This window comes from Bombina bombina, chromosome 4, assembly GCF_027579735.1.
Source record: "Bombina bombina isolate aBomBom1 chromosome 4, aBomBom1.pri, whole genome shotgun sequence".
NCBI lineage: Eukaryota > Metazoa > Chordata > Amphibia > Anura > Bombinatoridae > Bombina > Bombina bombina.
This window is the reverse complement of record NC_069502.1, coordinates 399,681,438-399,698,354: the sequence shown is the minus strand read 5'-3', so window position 1 is coordinate 399,698,354 and position 16,917 is coordinate 399,681,438. Positions and strand designations below refer to the sequence as shown.

Sequence of the window (16,917 nt, the reverse complement as noted above, 5' to 3'; positions counted from 1 at the left end):
GTACATTTGCTGTGCATCCATCCAGGCTCAAAATAATTGTGAAAATATTACATAATGATTCATAAACAGGTAACTCAACATGCAAGTACATCCATCTTTATTGCAGCTCAGTGTTTAATTGTAGATCTTGTAACACTCATTAAGAAAGTGTCTTCCTATTGCATAGAAAATGGTGAGGTTCCAACCAGAATTTACTACGATCTTAAAAAAATGAAAAGCTTTGCTTAATGATCTTCTTATAGTCCCTAGTAGAATTAAGTTGGAGATAGACCAGTTTTCAGAAAATACACTGCTCCAAAAAATAAAGGGAACACTAAAATAACACATCCTAGATCTGAATGAATTAAATATTCTAATGAAATACTTTGTTCTTTACATAGTTGAATGTGCTGCCAACAAAATCACACAAAAATGAAAAAATGGAAATCAAATGTTTCAACCCATGGAGTTCTGGATTTGGAGTCACACTCAAAATTAAAGTGGAAAAACACACTACAGGCTGATACAACTTTGATGTAATGTCCTTAAAACAAGTCAAAATGAGGCTCAGTAGTGTGTGTGGCCTCCACGTGCCTGTATGACCTCCCTACAACACCTGTGCATGCTCCTGATGAGGTGGCGGATGGTCTCCTGAGGGATCTCCTCCCAGACCTGGACTAAAGCATCTGCTAACTCCTGGAAAGTCTGTGGTGCAACGTGACGTTGGTGGATGGAGCGAGACATGATGTCCCAGATGTGCTCAATTGGATTCAGGTCTGGGGAACGGACGGGCCAGTCCTTAGCATCAATGTCTTTGTCTTGCAGGAACTGCGGACACACTCCAGCCACATGAGGTCTAGCATTGTCTTGCATTAGGAGGAACCCACGGCCAACCGCACCAGCATATGGTCTCACAAGGGGTCTGATGATCTCATCTCGGTACCTAATGGCAGTCAGGCTACCTCTGGCGAGCACATGGAGGGCTGTGCGGCCCCCCAAAGAAATGCCACCCCACACCATTACTGACCCACTGCCAAACCAGTCATGCTGGAGGATGTTGCAGGCAGCAGAACGGTCTCCACGGCGTCTCCAGACTCTGTCACGTCTGTCACATGTGCTCAGTGTGAACCAGCTTTCATCTGTGAAGAGCACAGGGTGCCAGTGGCGAATTTGCTAATCTTGGTGTTCTCTGGCAAATGTCAAACGTCCTGCACAGTGTTGGACTGTAAACACAACCCCCACCTGTGGACGTCGGGCCCTCATACCACCCTCATGGAGTCTGTTTCTGACCGTTTGAGCAGACACATGCACATTTGTGGCCTACTGGAGGTCATTTTGCAGGGCTCTGGCAGTGCTCCTCCTGTTCCTCCTTGCACAAAGGCGGAGGTAGCGGTCCTGCTGCTGGATTGTTGCCCTCCTACGGCCTCCTCCACGTCTCCTGATGTACTGGCCTGTCTCCTGGTAGCACCTCCATGCTCTGGACACTACGCTGACAGACACAGCAATCCTTGCCACAGCTCACATTGATGTGCCATCCTGGATTAGCTGCACTACCTGAGCCACTTGTGTGGGTTGTAGACTCCGTCTCATGCTACCACTAGAGTGAAAGCACCGCCAGCATTCAAAAGTGACCAAAACATCAGCCAGAAAGCATAGGAACTGAGAAGTGGTCTGTGGTCACCACCTGCAAAACCACTCCTTTATTGGGGCTGTCTTGCTAATTGCCTATAATTTCCACCTGTTCTCTATCCCATTTGCACAACAGCATGTGAAATTGATTGTCACTCAGTGTGGCTTCCTAAGTGGACAGTTTGATTTCACAGAAGTGTGATTGACTTGGAGTTACATTGTGTTGTTTAAGTGTTCCCTTTATTTTTTTGAGCAGTGTATATGGGGGGGGGGGTAAAGCTGTGCTGAAGTTCAGTATTTAATTTTCAAAAAGACAGACTAAATCAGTGGGTAAAAGTAACTGAGGTCTCTCTAGATTTTTTTTTTTGTTGCTATTCTATGTAGCTAATTTATTAACCGCTTAAAGGTCGTTCACATACCCCCATAGATGAACCGGAAATAGTGCAGGTCTTGCAATGTCATTCAATTTTTCTTGCCTTGTGATACCCTGAGTCATGGAATATGTTGTTGCCTTATAAATACAGCATAACAAAATTTCAAATAGAATGAAGATTTAAAAATTATGTTACTCAGTTCTACCTTAAAGGGACATTGTACTCTTGTTTCTCCTCTTTAATGTGTTCCAAATGGTCTATTTTACCTACCTGGAGTGTATTTAATTCTTTGCAAACAACTCCTTAACCTTTTATTTGTCTTTTGAAATAGCTACTTTTGCCTGTTGAATCCCCCACTTACATTGAAAATATGAATAACAAACTGTTTCTCTGTTGAAAAGCTATGTAATTAGGAAACAATAGTGCAGATTGATCTCACAATGAGGATTATGAGAGAGAGATTTTTTTATGTGAAATAGCTACTTGTGTCTCTTTAACCCCTAGTCATATTTAGCACTTCAATATCTAATATAAATACTTGCAGGCTCAGCCCTTTCTTATGGGCATGTCCTATGTGATGGTTTAAATGAGAAAAACATCTATTTCAAACACAGAAATAAACTTGAAGGAACCATTTCCAATGCATTTAATACTTTACAGTAGGTATAGCAAGTCATTAAATGAAACTAATTTTAGAGTACAATGTCTCTTTAACATGAAATATATATCCTAAAATCAGATATACACAATGGTTGTTTTATTATGCACAAAATTGCCCAGTTTATTGAAATTATACAGTATTGTGGAAATAAGTTTTACATTCAGTGACTTTTTAGAAATGCTTATTATTAAAGGGATAGTAAACACCAAAAATGTTATTGTTTAAAAAGATAGATAATCCCTTTATTTACCATTCCCCAGTTTTGCATAACCAACACAGTTATAGAAATATATTTTTTACCTCTGTATTTACCTTGTATCTAAGCTTCTGCTGACTGCCTCCTTATCGCAGATCGTTTTACAGACTTGCATTTCAGGCAATTAGTGCTGACTTCACGTGCATGATCACAGTGTTATCTATATGAAACGCATAAACTTACGCCCTCTAGTGGTGAAAAACTATCAAATGCAGAGGCGGCCTTCAAGGGCTTAGAAATTAGCATATGAGCCTACCTATGTTTAGCTTTCAACTAAGACTAACAAGAGAAAAAAGCAAATTTGATGATAAAAGTAAATTAGAAAGTTGTTTAAAATTACATGCCCTATCTGAATCATGAAAGTTTAATTTGGACTTTACTATCCCTTTAAGATTTAGAGAGCTGTGCTTGGAGTCAAGATAGGCTTGATAAACAGTAGTATTGGTACAAGTTGTGGTGTATCATCCTACAGAACACATTATCTAACTTGAGAAGTCCATGGGTCTGTTATCCCAAATGCCCCCAACAATAACTAAGATATTATATGTATGTTATTTTACATAGTATAACAATAGCTGTCTATCAGTGATGCGTGATGATTTGTAATTCATTTCCTATGTTTTCTCTGTTTGGTCTCGTTTGCTGGCATCTGTTCATGTCTTGTTCTAAAACAATTTCCCAGTTCAAAACATTATTAAAATAAAATGTGTTAGATTTAGTTTTGAGAAATTAACTAAAACAGTAAAGCTGTTGGATCAATTATTTTCCATACAGCTTCAAATGGGTTTATACTAGAAATCCTAGATTGTATACTTCTAAAATCACAGTATTTTCATTTTAAATAGTTGTGTTACATTATTGGAAAGAAATCCAGTTCCTCACACACAATGGCCCGTCTGATTTTTTGCCCACTCTATCCCACTTTTTTAAAAAAAAATTCTGTAGTGTAGCCGTTCCCACCTGCTTCCACCCTGTGCACGCCCCCGACGATCATGCCCGCGATCCCACCCTCGACGTCATATGGCCCATCGATGGCCGCCCACCCGCCTCCCACGTAAGCTCCCACCCACCAACGATACCGGCCATCGATGTCCGGTGCAGAGAGGGCCACAGAGTGGCTCTCTCTGCATCGAATGGCCAAGGGGTGTTATTGCAGGATGCCTCGATATCGAGGCATCACTCTAATAACCGGAAAGCGGCTGGAAGCGAGCAGGATTGCTTCCAGCCGCTTTAAACCCCTAATGTCATACAGGGTACGTCGCTGGTCTTTAAAGACCAGGTTGTGTGCGACGTACCCTGTACGACATGCGTCGTTAAGGGGTTAATTGTATTGATGCTGATGATGTTTCTTTAGTGCATATGCCCCATACTTGTTTTTAAGTTGCCATTTTTTTTTTCTGTATTTGGAATTTTGGATCAATTTGTGACAAAATCTTTTCAAAGGTATTTATTAACTTTTTTTTTTTTACAAATCCTACAAAGCAAATGTTACCACAAAGACCTGTTGTGTAGCTGCAGGACCATACCAAACGTGTTTTACAAAGTTAAAAAGTGATACAGCTGTTTTCTGTAATTTGTTCTTTATTGTTGTTTGTCCATAACATAATGTTTATAGTGTTTTTTGTTGTATTTTTTTTTCCTTCAGGCTATTCATCCAGGTTATGGGTTCCTATCAGAAAATACAGAATTTGCAGAACTGTGCAAGAAAGAGCAGATTATCTTTATTGGACCTCCATCATCCGCTATCCGAGATATGGGGATTAAGAGGTCAGTGTTCCATGTGTACATTATGTTTTTGTAATATATTTAACTATCGCCTAGATTTAGAGTTTTGCGGCCAAAGGGGTGCGTTAGCTACGCGTGCTTTTTTCTGGCCGCACCTTTTAAATACCGCTGGTATTTAGAGTTCACAGAATGGCTGTGTTAGGCTCCAAAAAAGGAGCGTAGAGCATATTTAACGCAACTTCAACTCTTGATACCAGCGGTGCTTACGGACGCGGCCAGCTTCAAAAACGTGCTCGTGCACGATTCCCCCATAGAAAACAATGGGGCTGTTTGAGTTGGAAAAAAAAACCCTAACACCTGCAAAAAAGACGCGTTCAGCTCCTAACGCAGCCCCATTGTTTGCTATGGGGAAACACTTCCTACGTCTGCACTTAACACTCTAACATGTACCCCGAGTCCAAACACCCCTAACCTTACACTTATTAACCCCTATTCTGCCGCCCCCGCTATCGCTGACACCTGCATATTTTTTTTAACCCCTAATCTGCCGCTCCGTAAACCGCCGCTACTTACATTATCCCTATGTACCCCTAATCTGCTGCCCCTAACACCGCCGACCCCTATATTATATTTATTAACCCCTAATCTGCCCCCCACAACGTCGCCTACACTTATTAACCCCTAATCTGCCGAGCGGACCGCACCGCTATTATAATAAAGTTATTAACCCCTAATCCGCCTCACTCCCGCCTCAATAACCCTATAATAAAATAGTATTAACCCCTAATCTGCCCTCCCTAACATCGCCGACACCTAACTTCAAACATTAACCCCTAATCTGCCGACTGGAGCTCACCGCTATTCTAATAAATGTATTAACCCCTAAAGCTAAGTCTAACCCTAACACTAACACCCCCCTAAGTTAAATATAATTTAAATCTAACGAAATAAATTAACTCTTATTAAATAAATTATTCCTATTTAAAGCTAAATACTTACCTGTAAAATAAACCCTAATATAGCTACAATATAAATTATAATTATATTATAGCTATTTTAGGATTTATATTTATTTTACAGGTAACTTTGTATTTATTTTAACCAGGTACAATAGCTATTAAATAGTTAAGAACTATTTAATAGCTAAAATAGTTAAAATAATTACAAAATTACCTGTAAAATAAATCCTAACCTAAGTTACAATTAAACCTAACACTATACTATCAATAAATTAATTAAATACAATACCTACAAATAAATACATTTAAATAAACTAACTAAAGTACAAAAAAATAAAAAAGAACTAAGTTACAAAAAATAAAAAAATATTTACAAACATTAGAAAAATATTACAACAATTTTAAACTAATTACACCTACTCTAAGCCCCCTAATAAAATAACAAAGCCCCCCAAAATAAAAAAATGCCCTACCCTATTCTAAATTACAAAAGTTCAAAGCTCTTTTACCTTACCAGCCCTGAACAGGGCCCTTTGCGGGGCATGCCCCAAAGAATTCAGCTCTTTTGCCTGTAAAAAAAAAAACATACAATACCCCCCCCAACATTAAAACCCACCACCCACATAACCCTAATCTAACCCAAACCCCCCTTAAATAAACCTAACACTATTGTAGTTATTTGTAGGAATTGTATTTAATTAATTTATTGTGTAGTGTTAGGTTTAATTGTAGATAATTGTAGGTATTTTATTTAATTTTATTTAATTTATTTATTGATAGTGTAGTGTTAGGTTTAATTGTAACTTAGGTTAGGATTTATTTTACAGGTAAATTTGTAATTATTTTAACTATTTTAGCTATTAAATAGTTCTTAACTATTTAATAGCTATTGTACCTGGTTAAAGTAAATACAAAGTTACCTGTAAAATAAATCTAAATCCTAAAATAGCTATAATATAATTATAATTTATATTGTAGCTATATTAGGGTTTATTTTACAGGTAAGTATTTAGCTTTAAATAGGAATAATTTATTTAATTTATTTTGTTAGATTTAAATTATATTTAACTTAGGGGGGTGTTAGGGTTAGACTTAGCTTTAGGGGTTAATCCATTTATTACAGTAGCGGCGAGATTCGGTCGGCAGATTAGGGGTTAATAATTGAAGTTAGGTGTCGGCGATGTTAGGGAGGGCAGATTAGGGGTTAATACTTTAGAGCACAGTAGTTAAGAGCTTTATAAACCGGCGTTAGCCCAGAAAGCTCTTAACTACTGACTTTTTTCTGCGGCTGGAGTTTTGTCGTTAGATTTCTAACACTCACTTCAGCCACGACTCTAAATACCGGAGTTAGAAAGATCCCATTGAAAAGATAGGATACGCAATTGACGTAAGGGGATCTGCGGTATGGAAAAGTCGCGGCTGAAAAGTGAGCGTTAGACCCTTTAATGACTGACTCCAAATACCAGAGGGCGGTAAAAACCAGCGTTAGGAGCCTCTAACGCTGGTTTTGACGGCTACCGCCCAACTCTAAATCTAGGCCTATGAGAACAAACAGTGGATGTAATTGTTTTTGTTTTGTGTACAACTTTTTAACTTTTTTTTTATCTGCTGATTGGATCATTGTGTCTATGTATATGTGTGTGTGTGTATGTATGTATGTATATATATATATATATATATATATATGTCAATGGATATAAAAAGTCTACACACTCCTGTTAAATGTCACGTTTCTGTGATGTAAAAAAAAATGAGACAAAGATAAATCATTTGAGAACTTTTTCCACCTTTAATGTGACCTGTAAACTATGCAACTCAATTGAAAAACAAACTGAAATCTTTTAGGTGAAGGGAAGTAAAAATAAAATATGGTTGCATAAGTGTGCACACTCTTAAACTAATACTTTGTTGAAGCAACTTTTGATTTTTTTTTTACAGCACTCAGTCTTTTAGGGTATGAGTCTATCAGCATGGCACATTTTGTCTTGGCAAGATTTGCCCACTCTTCTTTGCAAAAACACTCCAAAACTGCCAGATTGTGAGGGCATCTCCTGTACACAGCCCTCTTCAGATCACCCCACAGGTTTTCGATTGGATTCAGGTCTGGGCTCTGACTGGGCCATTCCAAAACCTTAATCTTCTTATGGTGAAGCCATTCCTTTGTTGATTTGGATGTATGCTTTGGGTCACTGTCATAATGAAAGATGACGTTCCTCTTCATGTTCAGCTTTCTAGCAGAAGCCTGAAGGTTTTGTGCCAATATTGATTGGTATTTGGAACTGTTCATAATTCCCTCTAGCTTAATTAAGGCCCCAGTTCTAGCTGACGAAAAACAGCCTCAAAGCATGATGCTGCCACCACCATGCTTCACTGTGGGTATGGTGTTCTTTTTGTGATGTGCAGTGTTGTTTTTGCGCAAAACATATCTTTTGGAATTATTGCCAAAAAGTTCAACCTTGGTTTCATCAGACCATAACACCTTTTCTCACATGCTTTTGGGAGACTTCAGATGTGTTTTTGCTAAATTTAGCTGGGCTTGGATGTTTTTCTTCGTAAGAAAAGGCTTCCGTCTTGCCGTCTACCCCAAATCCCAAACATATGAAGAATACAGGAGATTGTTGTCACATGTACCACACAGCCAGTACTTGCCAGATATTCTTGCAGCTCCTTTAATGTTGCTGTAGGCCTCTTGGTAGCCTCCCAGACCAGTTTTCTTCTCGTCTTTTCATCAATTTTGGAATGACATCCAGTTCTTGGTAATGTCACTGTTGTGCCAGATGTTCTCCACTTGATGATGACTGTCTTCACTGTGTTCCACGGTATATCTAATGCCTTGGAAATTCTTTTGTACCCTTCTCCTGACTGATACCTTTTAACAATGAGATCCCTCTGATGCTTTGGAAGCTCTCTGCGAACCATGGCTTTTGCTGTAGGATGCGACTAACAAAATGTCAGGAAAGACCAACTAGAGCAGCTGAACTTTATTCAGGGTTAATCAGAGGCACTTTAAATTATGGCAGGTGTGTGATGACTCTTATTTAACATGATTTTGAATGTGATTGCTTAATTCTGACCACAGCTACATCCCCAGTTATAAGAGGGTGTGCACACTTATGCAACCACATTATTTTAGTTTTTTTTTTTTTACTTTCCTCCACCTTAAAGATTTCAGTTTGTTTTTCAATTGAGTTGTGTAGTTTATAGGTCACATTAAAGGTGGAAAAAGTTCTTAAATGATTTATCTTTGTCTAATTTTTTTACATCACAGAAACCTGACATTTTTAACAGGGGTGTGTAGACTTTATATCCACTGTATGTGTGTGTATACAATCAAGATACACCGTAAATGTCTAACAGTAGAATTCACAGCCGAAATAGTTAAGATTTCAATTTATCTAGTTTGCTATGCAATGTAATTACAATGGTATCTTAACCTTCAATTCCACTATGAGAACAAGGAGAGTGGCGAGGGGGATTTAACTTTGCTGGATCCAGTCTGTCAAGCGTTATTGCGCTTTATTGGTTCTGTGAGAGTACTCAGAATACATTATCCAAGGTTGCCAAATGTTTAAAAATAGTTCTTTTTGATCCAATAGGTCTGCTGATATATTAGTCATCTGGAAGAAATATTCAAATTTTCGAACCGTGAGAGAAAATCTAGGGATTTTCTTCTTTTAAAAACAACTATGCATATTCTGATAGATGTACAAATTGTCATTGACAATTAATTATGTTTAGGAGAAAGGCCTTGTAGTAAAGATTCTGCAGGAGACAGGTGTATTTGCTTGTCAAATGTAAAGCTTAACAATTGTGAGATCTGGTTACAATTATAAGCTACTGATTTGTATTGCCTCCACATGTTGATATATGTTCCTTTTCCCCACACCCGCAGGAGAAAACTTCGCTATTAAACTCCTTGCTGGCTGCATGTAATCTCGATGAGTGCAAATACCATCTATAGACAACTTTTATCAAGTTTTCTTTCAGATTCGCACTAAGGGACGGTTCTATGAAGTTCTCTGGGCTGGTGAAATTCTATAAGAATCCTCACCAGCCCTTCTAATTCCCTGTTAAAATTCTATAAAGCCCCTTTTTTACCCTGAAAACAGGGTAACTTGCTAAGGGGCGTTTACTGCATTTTCTTATGGGGAGGAGATGCATGCATTACAAAAGTTCACCATTAAATTTGTAATTTAGAAATCATACAAAACGAATAATTGAACCATTCACACAAAAATACGCAGGTAAAGATTGTATTGTTAAAGTGCATCGAAAATTGTCTAAAAATTAATCACCGAAAATCGTATTTTATCAAAAACGTAAAAATTTGTATGTAAATTACATAGGAATAAATTGTACTAAATATGCATAATATAAATCGTAATTTAAGAACCCTGGATGTGCAAAAAAACACAAACAAATTCATAGTTCTAAGTACAAAATACAAAGCGTAATTGTTTTTTCTCAGATCCCAGCATAATTCTACAAACCTTTTCTCACTACCAGTTTTTTTCTCACCTGTTAAAAGGTGGTGAGTTTTTACCAAAATACTCCCCCACCTTTATCCCTGAAATATCTGGGCACTTCCTAATTCTAGCTTCAAGAGTTTCAATACATAGCACGAAAAGAAGGGGTGACAGCAGGCACAGCTGTCTCTTCCCATTTTTATTTTCTCTGATTGGTATCCTGCAACTTTTGTGAATGCCATGGGAACCGAATTGACCGCCAGAACCAATTTAAGAAAGTTTTCTCGTATTCCCACCACCTTCAGAATTTAGAAGAAATAGTTCCAGTTTACCCTATTAAATGCCTTCTCTTTGTCCAGTGCTAGATACAGAGAAGGCATGTCCATAGTTTATTAAATCTACAGTCCTTTAAATATTATCTAGAGCCTTTGTATATAATAATGTTTTGGTCAACGTTACTTTGTTACCTGTATTTAATCTTGTATATGTGAATCTGTGCATTATGTCTTTTTAAAGGGACAGTCAGCACCAAAATTGTTATTGTTTAAAAAGATAGATTACTCCTTTACTACCCATTCCCCAGCTTTGCACAAGCAACATTGTTATATTAATATACTTTATAACATTTAAACCTCTAAATTTCTGCCTGTTTCTAAGCCACTACAGACATCCTCTTATCACATTCTTTTTTATTAGCTTTTCACAAAAGGCGACTGCTAGTTCACATGGGCCATATTGATAACATCTCTCTCTCCCGTGGAGTTGTGCATGACACCGCAATAATTGGCTAAAATGCAAGTCAATAGATAATAAATATAAAAGTCACGTGATCAGGGTGCTGTCAAAAGAGGCTTAGATACAAGGTAATCACAGAGTGAAATAGTGTATTAATATAACCATGTTGGTTATGCAAAACTGGGGAATGAGTAATAAAGGGATTATCTACCTTTTTTAAACAATAACAATTTTGGAGTTGACTGTCCCTTTAAGTCTCTCTGTCACATGCTGTGACTCCCTCTTCATTCTTTCTTCCTCGATGAAATGCACAAAAGCCAGGAAAATCCCATGTTTATGACATCACTTGATGAAATTAAACTATCTGCTCCCCCACACATAATTCTTGTTAATCCAGCCAATTGATGCTCCTTGTAAAAAAAGCAGAATTTAATCTCTATTTAATAATATTATGTTTAGAATTGAAGGTTAATAGTATCAGACATCCTTAGAGTTTCTGATCAATAATAACAATAATTGATTTACTTGATATGTTTTTGCAATCATAAGAAATTAAAAATGAAACAGAAGGAAATAGTTTGAATAATTGATGCAGGATCATTTCCAGGAGTAATGCTGACCCCAGCTTTAGCATTTCAATATTTTTATATACGTTTACCAGTTTGACCTTCTAAAAATAAACAGAAACCTCCATTACAATCACAACGGCATTGTATGCCAATTAACAGATTTACAAGAAAAATATATGATTTTTATTGCTTCAAGCCTCTCTCCTCTGAAGAAGTCCAGCTATTAATATTGGTGGTTTCTTTAGGAAATGTTACTCTGTGAAATAATATTTCCAGTACAGACCAGCAGCATTTCTGTTTCTACGGGGGCTGAAATTTAGCATACAATAATGCTTCAATAAATAAATATATATTCTAATCTGAGGGCCTCACTAAACGATTACTTTTTTTTCTCTTGTGAGATATACAACTATATGATACACACATCTTACTAATATTGTTTTTTGTTTATCATGTGATGCCTGTCTTCTTTCCCAAGCACCTCAAAGGCAATAATGTCTGCAGCAGGGGTCCCTATCATTGAGGGCTACCATGGTGATGACCAGTCAGATCAACACCTCAAGGAACAAGCTAGGAAAATAGGTTTTCCTGTTATGATTAAAGCGGTTCGTGGAGGAGGTGGTAAGGTAAGCAACTGGCTTATATAATACTCTGCTTGAAGAGAAGGGGTAAAAAAAAAAACAAATTAAACCTATGATTTATAAAAGCTACAATTTATTTCTAAGGTTTTCACTCTTTACCTTTCTTGCTTTTCCACTGCTGACTAGCATAGTATTCTAAATATACTTATCATCCAAAGATGATCTTGCACTGTAGTTTTTATTTTTAAAGGGTCATTAAACATTAAATAAATCATTGCTTGAATGATGAATTCAGAGCAAAGATGAGCTAGAGAATAATTGTACATGTATTTTAAAAAAATATAATAGTTGTTTAAATAATTAAAAAAATAAGGGCAAAGTAAATAAAGCAGTGGGTGCCACCATATTGTAACTTAGATTTATTTTGCTGCAGAGACCAATTAGGAATGGTTATAAATGGCTTACTAGAGTGTGCAACTAATGACTGTGTGGAAAACAGCTGTGTCTCACTTCCATGTTTAATATGATTTGGGAAGCCTAAAATATTCAGAATTAAATTACAGAAAAGGGGAAAAATAAATAATGAAAGTATTCTGTGAAGTTGTTTTACTACATTTTAAATAAACAATTTATATTAATATTGTGAGGTGTTATTGTCCCTTTTTAAATATGGTTGAACATTTTAGCTACCAAAGAGTTTGTTTCTGGCAGCCAAGAGGTTAACGCAACTTAAAAAGGCAGCTAAAACATCACAATATCATTTGTAGATTGTATTAAAAGAGGCATTTTGTTTTTTAAATCTGTGAGGTTCAAAAAGTTATTTTAAAATGCATGTAAATAAGCATCCTAAGGTCACCAAAATGATTTTTGGACACAAAAAATGCTCTTTATAAAGTTAACACCTTACACTTCCCAGCTCCTAGTAATTAATTGTAGTGAATGCACTCACAGATTAGTATATACTATAAAGAGGGCACCACAAGAAACAGTGATGGGTGCTCAGCTGATCAGATTTTATCGTCACTTCTGGTGGCATAGAAAACATATGTCCCATCAACATTAAATTTAGCCATCCATCACTGTATGTAAATATGTAAAATGATTGGATGGCAGTCCACTTGTCCTAGACTAGTAAGACTGTGTAGCCTATGAGTAGAAAATGTTCTTTAACAAGGAGTGGATTAGTATCATTTTTCCTGGTAAATTATTTTAATGACAGTCCTGTTTTGTTTTTTTTTTGCTGTCTAGTGATAGTGTCTCTTGAAGATACTATATAGAGCCAAGCATGGAATATCACATGACACTCTTCCACTTAAAGGGACAGTCTAGTCAAAATTAAACTTTCATTATTCAGATAGGGCATGTAATTTTAATTTACTTTTATCATCAAATTTGCTTGTTTCTCTTAGTATTCTTAGTTTAAACTAAACCTAGGCAGACTCATATGCTTATTTCTAAGCCCTTGAAGGCTACCTCTAATCACAGGCTTTTTAAATTCATTTTAAACACAAAGAGACAAAGTACACGTGGGCCATATAGATAACACTGTGTACAGGCACAGGGAGTTATGTAAGATTTAGCCCAACACAATGCTAATTGCAAGACAATAGATAATAAACAGTCACAGTCATGTGATCAGGGGGCTGGGACGGAGAAGGTTCTTAGATACAAGGTAATCACAGAGGTAAATTAATATAACTGTGTTGGTTGTGCAAAACTGGGGAATGGGTAATAAAGGGATTATCTATCTTTTAAAATAATAACAATTCTATGGTAGACTGTCCCTTTACGTATAAAACATATGATGGTTTTATTCACATTTTTTTACTTAGGGGATGAGAATTGCTCTGTCTGAAGAAGAATTTTTGGAACAGTTAGAATCTGCCAGAAGAGAAGCAAAAAAGTCATTTAATGATGATGTTATGCTGATTGAAAAATTTGTAGACAATCCAAGGTGAGACAGTTGTATTAGAATGACCTGATACCATGAAATACACTATTCACAACCAAGTGTAGAGGGAAGTACATATGAAATATGAGCACCCATTAATTAGATTAATGAACATGTGTATGTTGTGACATATGCAGTACTGCCCCAGGGATCCAATCGAGATACAAACATTTTTTCATTTGTGTTCCTGGTAGGTCTCATTGTAAGCACTGAGGCAAATAGAACGAACAGCCTTACAACACAGGGAAAAAAAATCTAGATATGTTTTATGGCAACAACAATTAAATGTAGCTGTTGCATAAAAGGGAGACATTTCACATATTTCCTACAGACATAAATCATTTTCCCTGAACAAATCTGAAGAATAGACCATTTTCATGTGGTTTTCACACAAAGACACCAAGTTTTTTACATTGTTTTTTATGAGGAGTGCTTAGGTTTCTCTTGGTGTACAATACACATCTATACACGTGTTGCATTTCCTTTTTAACAAGTAGGTAAATATGCATATGGCTTGCCCTGCATGAGTGCATATTGTTGCAAAATAAATACGTACTCATCAGGTGGATATTTCTTAATCTTAATGATTGTATTAAAAGATTTATATATACTTTTTAGCCATAAATATGGTGCAAGTCTCGGCAAAACAATATTTCTAATTATGTGTATTCACATTCCTCTGGTTGCAATATTTGGTTATGAATTATATTTTCTATAAATGTTGTTCTCCTACACTAGGCATGTTGAAGTCCAGGTATTTGGTGATCAACATGGCAATGCAGTGTATTTGTTTGAAAGAGACTGCAGTGTTCAAAGAAGACACCAAAAAATCATCGAGGAAGCTCCAGGGGTGAGACTATAAGTCAAAAGCTTATTTTAAAAAAAAAATCCAATTTCTCAGCACTTACATTTTTGGATGTCTGTGTGTGTTTATATATATATATATATATATATATATATATATATTATATATATATATATATATATATATATATATATATATATATATACACCACACAGTCATATGCAAAAGTTTAGGCACCCCTTACAATTTCCATGATTTTCATTTATAAATAATTAGGTGTTTGGATCAGCAATTTCATTTTGATCTATCAAATAACTGAAGGACACAGTAATATTTCAGTAGTGAAATGAGGTTTATTGGATTAACAGAAAATGTGCAATATGCATCAAAACGAAATTAGACAGGTGCATAAATTTGGGCACCCCAACAGAAATATAGCATCAATATTTAGTAGAGCCCTCCTTATCAGAAATAACCGGCCTCTAGACGCTTCCTATAGCCTGTAATGAGTGTCTGGATTCTGGATGAAAGTATTTTGGACCATTCCTCCTTGCAAAACATCTCCAGTTCAGTTAGGTTTGATGGTTACTGAGCATGGACAGCCCGCTTCAATTCACCCCACAGATTTTCAATGATATTCAGGTCTGGGGACTGGGATGGCAATTCCAGAACATTGTACTTGTTCCTCTGCATAATGCCAGAGTAGATTTTGAGCAGTGTTTTGGGTCGTTGTCTTGTTGAAATATCCAGCCCCTGCGTAACTTCAACTTTGTGACTGATACCTCAACATTATTTTCAAGTATCTGCTGATATTGAGTGGAATCCATGTGACCCTCAACTTTAACAAGATTCCCAGTACTGGCACTGGCTATACAGCCCCACAGCATGATTGAAAATCCACCAAATTTTACTGTGGGTAGCAAGTGTTTGTCTTGGAACGCTGTGTTCTTTTGCCGCCATGCATAACGCCCCTTGTTATGACCAAATAACTCAATCTTTGTTTCATCAGTCCACAGCACCTTCTTCCAAAATGAAGCTGGCTTGTCCAAATGTGTGTTTGCATACCTCAAGCGACTCTGTTTGTGGCGTGGCATCACTCTCCCATACAGCTTCTCCTTGTGCAAAGTGTGCTGAATTGTCGAACGATGCACAGTGACACCATCTGTAGCAAGATGATGTTGGATGTCTTTGGAGGTGGTCTGTGGGCTGTTTTTGACCGTTCTCACCATCCTTTGCCTCTCCGATATTTTACTTGGCCTGCCACTTCTGACCTTAACAAGAACTGTGCCTGTGGTCTTCCATTTCCTCACTATGTTCCTCACAGTGGACACTGACAGCTTAAATCTCTGCGATAGCTTTTTGTAGCCTTCCCCTAAACCATAACGTTGAACAATCTTTGTTTTCAGGTTATTTGAAAGTTATTTTGAGGCCCCCATGTTGCCACTCTTCAGAGGAGAGTCAAAGAGAACAACTACTTACAATTGGCCACCTTAAATACCTTTTCTCATGATTGGATGCACCTGTGTATGAAGTTAAAGGCTTAATGGGCTCACCAAACCAATTGTGTGTTCCAATTAATCAGTGCTAGGTAGTTACAGGTATTCAAATCAATAAAATGACAAGGGTGCCCACATTTATGCACTTTACTAATTTCGTTTGGATGCATATTGCACATTTTCTGTAATCCAATAAACCTCATTTAACTACTCAAATATTACTGTGTCCTTCAGTTATTTGATAGATCAAAATGAAATTGCTGATCCAAACACCCAATATTTATAAATGAAAATCATGGAAATTGTCAGGTGGTGCCTTAAACTTTTGCATACGAGTGTGTATGTATGTATGTGTGTGTGTGTATGTGTATATATATGTGTGTGTATATATGTATGTGTGTGTAATATATATATATATATATAGTATATATATATATATATATATATATAGTGGCGTGTGTGTACATACATACATGTTGGTTAAATTTACATGATATTCATTTTTTTTTGTTAAGATCCTATATAGTCTTTAATTACTATTTAAACACATCCAATTTTTGTATTTCAGTGCTGCTGATAATTAATTTGTTATTAATTACTTTAACAGCCCGGAATAGTCCTGAAGTTAGAAAGAAATTGGGAGAGGCTGCAGTCAGAGCTGCAAAAGCTGTGAATTATGTTGGGGCTGGTATGTTGTTTGTTCTTTTTATATAGTTTTATTGTGGCACATA

General features: G+C 36.6%; 1 protein-coding gene across 1 annotated transcript in view; it reads left to right on the top strand.

The window, feature by feature from the left end:
- The window catches only part of MCCC1 (methylcrotonyl-CoA carboxylase subunit 1), a 51,446-nt gene that overhangs the window by 2,191 nt on the left and 32,338 nt on the right, over positions 1-16,917 (top strand). Inside the window, 6 exon segments of the mRNA XM_053710177.1 lie at positions 4,545-4,666; positions 11,832-11,979; positions 13,767-13,888; positions 14,624-14,735; positions 16,794-16,797; positions 16,800-16,874. Coding sequence (XP_053566152.1) covers positions 4,545-4,666; positions 11,832-11,979; positions 13,767-13,888; positions 14,624-14,735; positions 16,794-16,797; positions 16,800-16,874 — 583 coding nt within the window.